Here is a 12,760-nt window from a genome sequence, read left to right as displayed (position 1 = left end):
AGTAAGTTTGGGAGACTGAGTAAATTTAAAAAGCTTTTATGATGTCAGAGTTGCCTAAGACACAAACCCAGAAGAGAAGAATAATTCCAAAATACATTTAAACAAAGCCTCCAGGAAAAAACTATAGCTTGGTCACAAAATCAGTTAGAGTTCCTGGAAGAAATGAAGCAAAATTTTTTTTTAAAGAGTAAGAAATGCTGTTATAAATGAAATGATAGTGCTAAAGGAAAGAATTAGAAAGAAAGTGATAGTTTTGGAGGACAAACTTGGAAAGAGAATTTTAACAAGAATTACAAAAGCTTATGCAAGTAACAGGCTCCCTGAAAAGTACAAGAACTAGCCAGAAAGTAATGATTCCACAAGATAACAAAAAATATTTAAACAAAGTTAAAAAAAAGTAAAAATGTAGAAAATGTAAGAAATGTAAGGCATCTCAATTAAAAACAACTTAATTAGAAAACAGATCAAGACAAGGTAAATTAAGGATCTGAACTGTCTGAAAGCCTTGACCCAAAAAAAAAGCCTGAATATGATATTTTGAGAAATTGTGAAAGAAAACTATTCAGATATATTAAACAAGAGGGCAAAATGAAAATAGAAATAACCCACCAATCACCTCTTGAAAGAAACCTCCAAAAGAAAATTCTCAGGAACATAATTGCCCAAATTCAGATCTTTCAGATCAAAGAAAAAATATTGTAAGCAACCAGAAAAAACAGTTCAAATACCAAGCAATCAACCACTATGAAGCAGTAGAGAGCATAAAATGAGTTATTGAAGAGAGCAAAAGATAGAGGCATATAATCAAGAACAACTTACCTAGCACAATTGAATATAATCCTACTAGGAGGAAAATAGATTTTTAATAAAATGGAGTGCTTCAGAGCATTCCTAATGAAAAGACTAGAGCTGAACAGGAATTTTGAAATACAAAAATAGAAGTAGAAAGAAACACAAAAAGGTAAGTACAAGTGAGTAATCGTAAGGGAGTTTATCAGGATAAATACCTCACCTCTTCCTCTGCCTTGCAACTCCAATCCATGTTCTTCCTCACTATGACCTTTAATCCCTTGAACTTTCACTTCTTTCCCATGCCATCACCTCTACTGCACTGGCTATATTATCTTCTCTTCCCCATCTTGACTCCTTGGTGAACCAGCTCAACTCTCTACTGTTCTCTAGAATCTCTTGAACCTTTTTTTCTGTGGAAGATTTTGCTTTCACAAGATTTTGCTCTTTGATTACTTCTACTGGCTATTGCCTTCATTCCTACTCATGTGCTTGAAACTGGAGAACATCATGAAACCAAGTTGATTAGGTCTGCTACAAATTTATGTTACATAATCTCAATGGCAAGAAAATCTTTTTGCATCATCCTAATCAATTCTCTATCCCACTCACCACAGCAACTTTTCCAAATTTTTTCATCCTTTCTTAAGAATCCCACAGTACCTCTTCCTCCTGTGCTCGCAACTATAAACCTTGCATTATATTTTCCTATGGAAAACAAAATTGAGACCATTGGCAGAGAATTCCCTGTTTTCCACTCCTAATCTCACAATACCCAGATATTTTCTGCTATTCTCTAGTCTACCCATTTCACATGAAGAATTGGCCTTTCTAGATAAAGCAAACTCCTCTATCTGCATATGTGACCTCATTTAATTTGTTTTCTCTAGCAGGTTTTCCCCTTCTATCACTCCCATTTCCTTCACTAATATCAATCATTCCCTATCTACTGGCTACTTCCATAGTGCCTACAAATATGCCCATGTCTCTCCCACCCCTATCCTTAAAAAGCTTTCGCTGGACTGATATAGAATGAAGTAAATAATATAAAGAAAACAATTTATTCCGTGGTAAATTTAAATAACTTTAAACAAAAGGTTCCCCAAAGGTCACAAAGACAAGATAGATCTGGGGGAGGATTTGAATCCATGTCGTCTTACTCCAGAGCCAGTGTCCTTTCCTTTGTACCATGTTGCCTCCTTTCTATTCACATTCTATTAGAAAGAACAGCTGGACAAGAACAAGTAAGTACTCATAGAACAAATATGCATTGTAGGCAACACAATTAAAAAAAAAAGCTAGCACTTATATTTGCAGCTAGGTTGGTGCAATGGATAGAGTGTCATAAAGCGCCGAATAGAAAGTTATAAAATAAAATACTTGTGAACTCTGACCAAGGCAATGACCAAAAACATCACCCAAGGATCTATGATGAAGTATCTGACCTAACTTCTCAAAGAGAGGTGATAGAGTCAAAATGTGAAAGGAGGCCACTGTGTGGACTTGTATTGCTTGACTATGTTTATTTACTACAAAGGACTTTTTCTGTTTTCTGTTTGGGGGCAGAAATACGGGGAGAGAAAGGGACTAGCAGTAATAGTAATGAGGCCAGCAAAAAGGAAGCAAAAGGAAGGCCACTGAAACATTTAAAAAGTGCACAGAGTAGAACAGAAAGAAGTTCAGGGAAAAGCACAGACAAGCAGGACAGATCTAAAAGTTAAATGTTGCATTTATTTAAGAAAAAACAACTTGTGTCATAGTTTCATATATAAACCTCTTTTTGTGTTATACTTTGCATATGGAAAATGCCCTTTTTTGGTGTGAGTTTAGAATTAAAAGTCCTTTGCAAATCTTAAAGCAGCTATGGTGGTACAATGAGTAGAGTGCTGGGCCTGGAGTCAGAAGACCTGAGTTCAAATGCAAGCTTTAGACACTTGCTAATTGTTTTACCCTGGGTTAGTCCCTTTACCTCTGGCTGCCTTAGTTTCCTCATTGATTCAATGGGGATAATAATAGTTCTTATCTCTCTAGGTAGTTTTGAGGATCAAATTAGATAGTGTTTGTAAAACCTGTAAACCTTCAAGCACTATATAAATACTTGTTGCTCAGTCATTTCAGTTGTGTTTGAGCCTTTGTGACCCCATTTGGGATTTTCTTGGCAAAGGTACTCAAGTAGTTTGCCATTTTCTTCTCCAGCTTGTTTGACAGATGAGGAAACTATGGCAAACAAGGTCAAGTGACTTGCCCAGGACCAAACAGCTAGTAAGTGTCTGAGGCCAGATTTGAGCTCAGGTCTTCCAGACTCCAGGCCTGGCACTCTATCTATTGTACCACCAAGCTGCCAATATAAATGTTACCTTTTTGAAAAAAATGTGTTGCCTACAGTGCACTTATTTGGTCTTGTCTAGTTGTTCTTTCTAATGTTACAGAATGTGAATAGAAAGGAGTCAGCATGGTACAGAAGAAAGAACACTGGCTCTGGAGTAAGAGGTCCTGGATTCAAATCCTCCCTCTGATTTATCCTGTCTCTTGTGACCTTTTAACCTTCTTGGGCCTCTGTTTTCACATTTGTAAAATGAGGGGTTTGGACTAGAGAAATAGTTTTTTACGTCCTTTCTAGCTCTTACATTTATGATTCTATGAGTTTAAGAACAAATCCTCTATTCAACATTTCTAAGAAGTCATCCTGCCTTTTCTTGAAGGCCTCCAGTAAAAAGGAGCCTAGCATTTTACCTGGCAGTTCATTTCACTTCTGGATTGCTGTTGATTTCTCCTAAGCCTTTTCTTTAGGCTAACCATTTCCAGTTTCTTCAGTTGACCCTCATATAAAGGTCAGACTTGAGACCCCAATATTCTGATTGCCCTCCTCTGTATGGCATTCAGTTCATTGATATTAAAATGTGGAGAATATGACTGAATACAGTGCTAAAGATGTGGACTGACAAGGGCAGTCTGGACTAGACCTAGAACTATTAATAACACCTTGATTCCATCAGCTTGTTTGGCTGCCATATTACACTGTTTGCTCATTGAGCTAGCATTCCACTAAAAACCCTCAGATCTTTTTTTCATTTGATCTGCTCTTGAAATACATCATCCTCAAATGCTCGTTTTCTCATTTAGAGGTGTAATTGTCATACTTTGTTTTTAACTTATTGTGATTTTTCCTTTCCACTTAATCATTTTTTCATGATTTGGGAGAGTTATTTTATTAAGAAAGTTTTTTTTTCATTTACTCCTGTTATTTATTTTCTTAAATTTTGTTTGACACATTTGCCATCTTCCTTGCCTTATAGAAGTAAAGTGGTATAATGAATAGAGTACTGGACTTGAAGTCAGGGAAACTTGGGTTCAAATCCATTCTCAAGGTCTTATTAGTTTTTTGATTCTAAGAAAGTCACTTAATTTGTCTGAATATCAGTTTCCTAATCTATAAAATGAAGCAGAAAAATGGGATCGATTCCATAGGAGTATTATTCTCTCTATCCCTCTATTTCTCTCTCTCTTCCTCCCTCTATGTGTGTGTGAGTTATATAAGTACTTTGGGGGCAGCTAGGTGGTGCAGTGAATAGAGCACTGGCCCTGGAATCAGAAGGACCTGAATTCAAATCCGACCTCAGACACTTAACACAAAAACTAGCCGAGTGACTTTGGGCAAGTCACTTAACCCCAATTGCCCTACCTTCCCCTCTCCAAAAAGCAAATAAATAAAATACTTCGCAATTCTTAAAGCCTTATTCTCTAATGATTCAGGGAAAAATGGTTGCTTCTTTCTCAATTTTTATCAAAGAACTCTTAGTCTGGATCTCTCATTTTTCTCTATCATATTTTATACTGTATTGTAGTTTATGTACTTGTCATATCTACCTGGGACTGTTATCATCTTTGTATCACTGTCATCTAGGACAGTTCCTTACACGTTGTCAGTGCTTAATAAATTTTTTAAATTAAAATAAGAGCCTTCTGTTAGTCTTTTAAAAACACAATAGCATCTCAGTACATGACTATTTTACAAATAGTTTTTTTTCAGTTTTGTATTTTTCTAACCAAATCTTTCAGGATATTGTACTTTGATTCATATATACTTTTAAAATTTCTTTTCCTTATTGAACTTTAAGTAATTTCCCCATTTGATCCTCAGTGACCTTTATCTTTATCCTTTCATTTGAAAATAGAAAAATCTCTAGAATTTAATATGTGTATCCAGTTAGATTAATAGTTAGACAGACAGATCCAAATTTTGTATGTGCATGTATATATTTACAAATAATATTTTATCTTGAGTTTCTGTTTTCACTCCTCAATATTACTTCATTTCTTTTTAGCATTCAAAAAGGGTCCAGTATGTTTACGTTGTAAACATAGGAACTGGCACTCATCTTAACTGATAAATTATGTTTATTTTTGATAGGTTCAAGCTAAGTGTTACCAGCTTCTTCTTTCAGTCTTCCAGCATTCCAACCGTGCCCTTTCAACTCCCTACATCCATTCATTAGCTCCAATAATGGTTGAAAAACTAAAAGCTGTTGAAAGGAGCCGACCAACCAGTAGTACAGAGCTTTTAGCTGTTCAAGAAGGAATCAAAGTTCTTGAAACATTGGTTGCCCTTGGTGAAGAGCAGAACAGTAAGTATTTTGTTTTCTTGTTGAAAACAAACTTTTCAAGTATAAAACAGAATGTTTCTTTTTAATAAGACATAGGAAATTGGGCTATTAAAATTTCCAGAATACTTTTTGATAGGTAAGGGCTAGTATGAAAATTGAGGTTGACTTATTTGTGGTTTTGACTAGGAAATTAAAAGTAGATGCATCTTGAATGGTAACTGAGCACTGCTTTTAAAGGTACAGATGATAGGCTAGGTGAGAGGCTATACTGATTAGGTACTAGGGAAAATTAAGGTGTTTAATTAGAGTTTTAAAACATAATATTCTGGTTTTCTTGATAGAGCTTTACAACTTGACTAGCAAATATAATCAAATGAATAATGGAATTGAATCAAATTACTTTAAAAAGCATCAAAAGTTTGCATTAAAAAAGCACCAAAATTGACTTTGCAGTTTTAATCATTGAAAAACAACTATACATATACTTAATCAGAGTGTACAAACAAGCAGTTCCAAACTTTGGGGAGACAGAGTAATATAGTGGAGAAAAAACTGAACTTGGAGACTGAAGCCTTGGGCTTGAGGCTTAACCTTGTTAGGGTGTAATACTGATCAAATAATTATCCATTGTAGCACCAACATGATATTCACAGTGGATGAATATGCCCACATAATTCTGAATTGCAAAATATAACAGACTCTCCACATTTAGACAGAACCAAAACATTTATTCAAACACCAGAAAGTCGAATCTCAACACCAGAAACCAAAATCCATCATGGCAACAAAGAAATTTATACACAATAACAATGCAGAGGACACTGCCTTCCCCAAGCCTTCCCCCTGCTAGGGTCTTCCCACAAACAACACTCACAGCTCACTGCCTACTTCCTCTCTCTCCCTTAGCTTTAACTACTCAGACCAACTTCCTCTGGGCTCTGCTCCACCCTTCCTGCTCCATCTGTTCAGCAAACTCCTTCCACCATAGACTCATGTGACTCAGGTAGATCATGTGGGCCTAATAATGGATAGGAAAGATCTTCCCATTTACATTACCATTACACCCCCCTCAATTCCCTTCTCTCTCTCTCTCTTTCTTTGGAGGACAGGGCAATTGGGGTTAAGTGACTTGTCCAAGGTCACACGGCTAGTAAGTGTTAAGTGTCTGAGGCCGGATTTGAACTCAGGTCCTCCTGACTCCGGGGCCGGTGCTCTATTCACTGTGCCACCTAGCCACCCCAATTCCCTTCTCTTTAAAATAAGGGAGTTGGATGACATGTCTACAAATATTCCTTCTTTCTATAATGATCCTTTGATTATGACTCCTGAACTTCTTATTTTTGTATTTTCTCTGCTACCAAATAATATTGCAGCTCTCCTTTTTGAATATATGTAAATAAAATGAGACCTGGAATTGGGATAATTAAAATTCCTAAGTGTTTTTTGGAAAGAAAGTGTGGCATGCTAGTTTTACTAATACATAGCCATAAGGGCTTCCACTTTCCCTTCTGTAAAATGGAGATCATACCTTTCCTCTTAAGGGGTATTGCGAGGATAAAGTAATCTAGTAATGATACAATGACACATTTATTGTAATATGTTAAATTGTACAAAAATAAAGCACTTTTTAAAAATGTCGTATAACATTTTAATTATTATTATTGGATTCAAAAGAGGACAATTTTTGTACTTCAGATTTTAAGTAATAAGGGTCCAGACTAAAATAGTGGTAGAAATAGAAAGGAAGAGACAAATTCAAGAGATATTTTGAAGGAAGAATTAATAGTAAATTTCTGGGGGACAAAATAAGTATCTGAAGTAGGATTTGACTTAGTTATTCTTGATTCCTGTGCCTTATCCACTGTATGACATAGCTTCCTAGAGGTTTCTTTTCTAGATATTAACAACATATATCTTTAAAAATAAATAGAATAGTTTTGCTTGAAATTGAAATCAAGTACTCTGACCTGTAATTTGTATTTCCCACCTTTTCCTCTTTGTTTAAAATAAAATTATTTTTGCTTCTTCACTCTTATAACACTTTCTCTTTGCGAGCTTTCAGAAATCATTGACTATTTAGCAATTGTATCCACTGGCTTTTTCAGGTGTGGTGATGTGAACTCACTAAAGGTGTTCTCTTGCCATCTCCCTACTTTATGTCGGGCAATTTCATGTCACTATTTGCCATTTTTGTTCTGCTTTTTCCAATCCAAATGTCGGGGGGGAAGGCAAGAAGATTTGAGCAGCCTTGCTCTCTCTCTGCTATTGCTGTCACCATCCCACCCACTCCCCCAAGTCATCAATCCTCCCCTGCTTTGATTCTCTCCTTTCCTACTGTTACAGCAAAAAGGAAAATCTTTTTGTTGTCCAAAGCTTTCCTCAACAGTCTCAGTTCATGCTGAGTTTTAGTGCCCCTGACATTCTTCTTATATAACTGTGCTTCACTTTGGTTTTCATCCTCTATTACTTCTTCTTGTTTCTACATTCTGTACACATCTCTTAAAATTCTAAATTGTTCAGTGATTTCTCTGTGTATTTATTTCTTGCTTAGAAATCAGTTAGCATTCAATTTCTTTCCAAGTGAAATTTAGTTAATAAAAGACAAAAAGTTGCCACGGGAATTATATTTTTAACTTTGACTGGCCATACCAATTTATAAGTTTAAATATTATAATGTCATTATCATATTCACCATGTAGCCATTCATTAAATATTTTTCATTGAAATTTTTCACCAAGACTGACTATATAGGTACACTTTAGTACCTGTAATTAGTACCTCTTTGCTTTTTCTTAATTAAGGCCAAAGACTGGTAATATGATGTGCCAACTTAATGGGTGAATTTTATTCACAAGTACGAATTAGTAACAATCATAAAAAAGTTATAACAGGATATATTGTAATTGTGAAATTGCTATAAACTATATTTTATTGGTATAATAATACCAATGTGTACTTGTAGTCTAAGAGAGTAAACTTTCACCCCTTGTTTTTCATTTTAGCCATGTACTTTTTCCCTTACAAATTAAAATGTCAAATATTCTCTTAAAGCTAATAGCAGACATTTTTATAGGCTGGAAGCACACATTTTCTCACCTTACAAAATCCAATTCCCAGACTAGAAACCTTTGAATTATTTTTGACTCTTCTCCTTGTACATTCTATCTAGCCAATCACTTATTTATTAAGTCCAGGTATAACTAACTTCTTTCCTTTGATACTTCTGTGGGAGTCACCCTTTCATTCATTTTTTTTTTTTTGCTTTTTGGAGGGCAATTAGGGTTAAGTGACCTGCCTGAAGTCACATGGCTAGTAAGTATGTCAAGTGTCTGAGGCTGGATTTGAACTCAGGTCCTCTTGACTCCAGGGTAGGTGCTCTGTTCACTGCGCCATCTAGCCGCCTCTCACCCTTTCATTCTGTTCCTACTGAGACTACTTTAGGCCAGGCCTTTATCATTTCACCACTGTATTATTACACTGACCTCCAAGTTGTTCTCTGTGATTCCAAGCTCTTTACATTCAAATTGATTCCACATAGCACTTCGAGACTGACCTTTCTAAAACACATTTTAGAAGATGGTAAGAAATTGGTAGCATGTGGTGAATTCATTTGGGGCATGGTGGTAGAGGCCCTTTCCACTATAGTGGACTTGTGATTGATCACGTTAAACTTGCTTTCTCTATCATTATCAACCAGTTTGAAATTCTCACCTTAATTCAACCCCTGGATCCCCAAAAAGAAAAAAAATAGAGCTGAAAAAAAATTTATCATCAATAATAAATACCAACTCTGCACCTTTTACATGGTTATTTTGTGGCAATTAGTAAAAGAAAGGCAATTTTCTGCTTTCATAAAACTTTTATTTGAAGATAACTATACTGATATGGATATAGAGAAAGTAAAGTACTGATTATGCCATGAAATTCTTTAAAGATCAATAATATAATTTTCTAAGAACTAAACTGACATATATAAGTTGGATCTTATCTAGTTGCCTGAATTTGGTTATAATTTAGACTACCTGTTACTCCATTTACCTATTATTTGGTTTAGTAATCTATAAAAACTATTTTAAAAAATCATTATAAAAACAAAAAATTTGGTCAAATTCTCATATTTTGCTAATTTATCATTTAATGCTTTGTTTTTCAGGAGTCCAGTTACTTGCCCTTTTAGTTCCAACTTTGATTTCATATTTGCTAGATGAAAATGCTTTTGATTCAGCACTTACAGCATCCAAAGATCTTCATGAGTTTGCACTCCAGAATCTAATGCACATTGGGCCTCTCTATCCACATGCCTTCAAGACTGTAATGGGAGCTGCTCCTGAGTTGAAAACACGACTGGAAACTGCAGTTCGAGCAAGCCAAGCTAGCAAAGCAAAAGCAGCTGCCAGGCAACCAGCACCAACCATACATTCCGCCCCAACAATTAAACTAAAAACAAGCTTTTTTTGAATTTACCATTCTATTCTTTTTTACTTACATTGGCAACAAACACCAAATTAGTCTTTGGCTCTGCATCATTCCAGTCTTTATGTTTATTTGATTTGTATATTGGTATTAGTGTTATGAAATAGGTTAAGTGAAATAATTATACAGGTTCATGTTGATTTTAGCTAGTTTATTTTTATCATGTATGTGAATTAATTTCCTTTTTGTAATATAATGTTTCTTTTGCTTTTAATTTACTGTACAACACTTAGTTTTGTGAATATAAATTCTATCCTTTAAAAAGCAACTCAGATTACACATCAACTTATTGATATGATGATGAAAAGTTAAAATAGCATGTCATAAAAGAATTTAGTTGCAGAAATGAGAAATCAAAATGATGCACAAAGACTTGAACCTAATTTATTTTCTGCTATGTATAATAAAGTAAAATAGATATAATATTTTCTCATAATATACTACACAATGAAATGTCATTACCTTTCTAACATGTCTATCTTTACTTTCTGATTTAAATAACTAAATTATTCTTGACCATATATTGGTTGTTAAAAATAATTTAAAGAATCAAACTCTTATTATTTAAAGGTGCATGAAAATGTATCACATATGGTGTGATCTACTTTTTTATGGTAAAAAAATTTGGCCTTAGAAAATTTTTCCAGCTACAGTTCTGATGTTTACCTGTGATGTTCTAGCTATCCCCATCTCTTCTTTAGTGGTATCATTACCTTTATGATAAAAATGTCAAGATGAGTCTTTATTTATATCATAGTAACTAGCAAATAGAATCTCCAAACTGTCCTTAACTGTATAGAAAATTATGCAAAAAAAAAAAGCTGACTCCAATTTCTTTGAGATAGAGGCTATCTCATAAGTAAAATGACTCTTTTCCTGACTATCCTATATCTTTTGCCTGCTGCCTCTTTTTTGTATTCATTTGCTTGTAATTCCTCTCTCATTTGCCTTCAATTCCATTTATTATTCATTCACCAAAATTTCCCATGAAACTACCCATATATTTTTACCTATTTATTCTCTTCTAGTCACTTCCTATTTTATTTTGCCTATCCTCATTCTCATCAAAAGGTGCTCTTCTTCTTGTAAACTTGTTTTTCCTTTACTAGTCACTGGGTAGTTTCTTCATGCTTATTTCTGTTTTGATTGTTCTCTTCTATTCCTACGCACCTCAGACTTATTGCTTCATTCTTTCATCCTGTGATGTGGTGGGCTAAGTTGTGGAAGTGGGAGTACCACCCATACCATCTCTTTAATTTTCTCCATACCCTTTTGATCCATCATAACAACCATAGCCTCTTTAGCTATGCTTGTATAGAGATACATCAACCCTGGCTCATTTTTCAAAGAGAGATGCAGTTAATTTAAAATCAGATATAGTCCTGTGTAATAAGTAATATCTTATTTAATCAAATAATATATAGATGAAAGAAGGAAAATATCATTTCCTTATTTATTACTGTGTGCTTTCTGTTACTATATCTTATCCAATTGTTTTTAATATTTTAAAATTTAGTGAGGTTTCTACTACTTACTAAATTCTTGGCTGTCAATATTGTAAACTTAATTTGTATTTTCTTAATTTTATCATTTCACTCTGCTTAATAATCATCATATTCACAAAATAGTATTAAACCTTTTACAGACTTACTGATATTTATATGTACCTTTTTCTGATAATCTCTGTACATATAATTGAATATTACATGTGTGATAAATTATTCCTCTAATATGGCAGCATGAAATATATTAAACATGTAATTTTGGATTCAATAATTAAAGTATTGTGATTTCATTATATATTTAATGCCATGCTTTTTGCATTCACATTTACTTTAATGTATTTCATCCTCTTCTGGTATTTTTAACTCATGGACCAAATCAAGACTGTAGCTTACCTATAAATAAACTTCTAGCTTTTATATTTTTCCATCAGTGGCTTTCCAAGCCATTTCCATTGTCATATTTAGAAGACCAGTTTAATTACAACAGATCCATGTTCCAGTTGTTTGTATTATCTGAAATTGTTCCTTGTAGAGTTAATAAAATTTCACCTGCATGAACGAAATATCACTGCTTGGTCAAAAGTTAGTAATGTCACTTAAACCAGTTTTATACTGTTACACTTTGAAGTATATGCACCTCAGTTTGAATATCAGAAACAACAGTTTGCACAGGTTGTCTCTCTACTACCGTTTATTTCTTATTCCTCAAGGAGGGCTTCTGTATATATTGCATGCTTTTTTCCTCTTCACCAAGTTGGAGTTTAATTTCTCCTATAGCAGTCTTGTTTCTCACACATGCTCTTCGATCTCCTTTCTTCTTCCCTCTTCCAGGGAAAACATCTGAGCAGGAAAGTCTAACTCTGTCTCCCTTACTTTGTGACACAAAAAGTGCCCCTAACATGTCTGATTAACAGGGTAATGATACTAACGAAAACCTGTCAAAGAAAGCCTTACGTTTTAAAGTGAAAATAGACTTTACTAAAGACACAGTTCATTATTTCCAAAGGTCTTGAAAGTGTTGTCTGTATTCAGAGGACCAGCATAGCTGAATTCATGGTTCATAATCAGGTTGACCACAGGGAGAGGAATATTTTGGCCTCAGCCACTCTTAAAGACTAAAGTCAGAGGAGTTGCAATCTGCATCTGTAGAGAGAGTTCCTTGTGGAGTTAATAAAGCCCTGATGAAATCAGAGGTTGTTGAAGTATTGAAGTGAAACATCCCTTCAAAATTTGAAATGTCTGATTATAATTACAGGTGAGTGGAAAAAATACCTAACACTTCTACATATCAGTGGTTTCATTATTCCTAATTAAAAATAAACCATTATTAAGTAGTTACTATATATAAAGTATTGTATTAGACTTTGGGATATAAATACAAAATGAAAA

The 12,760-nt window shown here is 34.3% G+C and overlaps 1 protein-coding gene across 2 annotated transcripts in view; it reads left to right on the top strand.

The window, feature by feature from the left end:
• HEATR5B (HEAT repeat containing 5B) overlaps positions 1 to 11,934 on the top strand; it is a 135,947-nt gene extending 124,013 nt beyond the window's left edge. For both annotated transcript variants that reach the window (XM_069072208.1, XM_069072209.1), the window contains 2 exons: positions 5,201 to 5,414; positions 9,547 to 11,934. In XM_069072208.1, the coding sequence (XP_068928309.1) occupies positions 5,201 to 5,414; positions 9,547 to 9,851 (519 nt within the window). In that variant the 3' untranslated portion in view covers positions 9,852 to 11,934. The remainder of the gene's footprint in view (positions 1 to 5,200; positions 5,415 to 9,546) is intronic.
• The last annotated feature ends 826 nt before the right edge of the window (positions 11,935 to 12,760 follow it).

This window comes from Petaurus breviceps, unplaced genomic scaffold (assembly GCF_028583685.1).
Source record: "Petaurus breviceps papuanus isolate PSGF00001 unplaced genomic scaffold, PetGlider_PUasm1.0 90845, whole genome shotgun sequence".
Taxonomy (NCBI): domain Eukaryota; kingdom Metazoa; phylum Chordata; class Mammalia; order Diprotodontia; family Petauridae; genus Petaurus; species Petaurus breviceps.
Note: the sequence above shows the minus strand (reverse complement) of the source record. Positions and strands in the feature narration are given on the sequence as shown.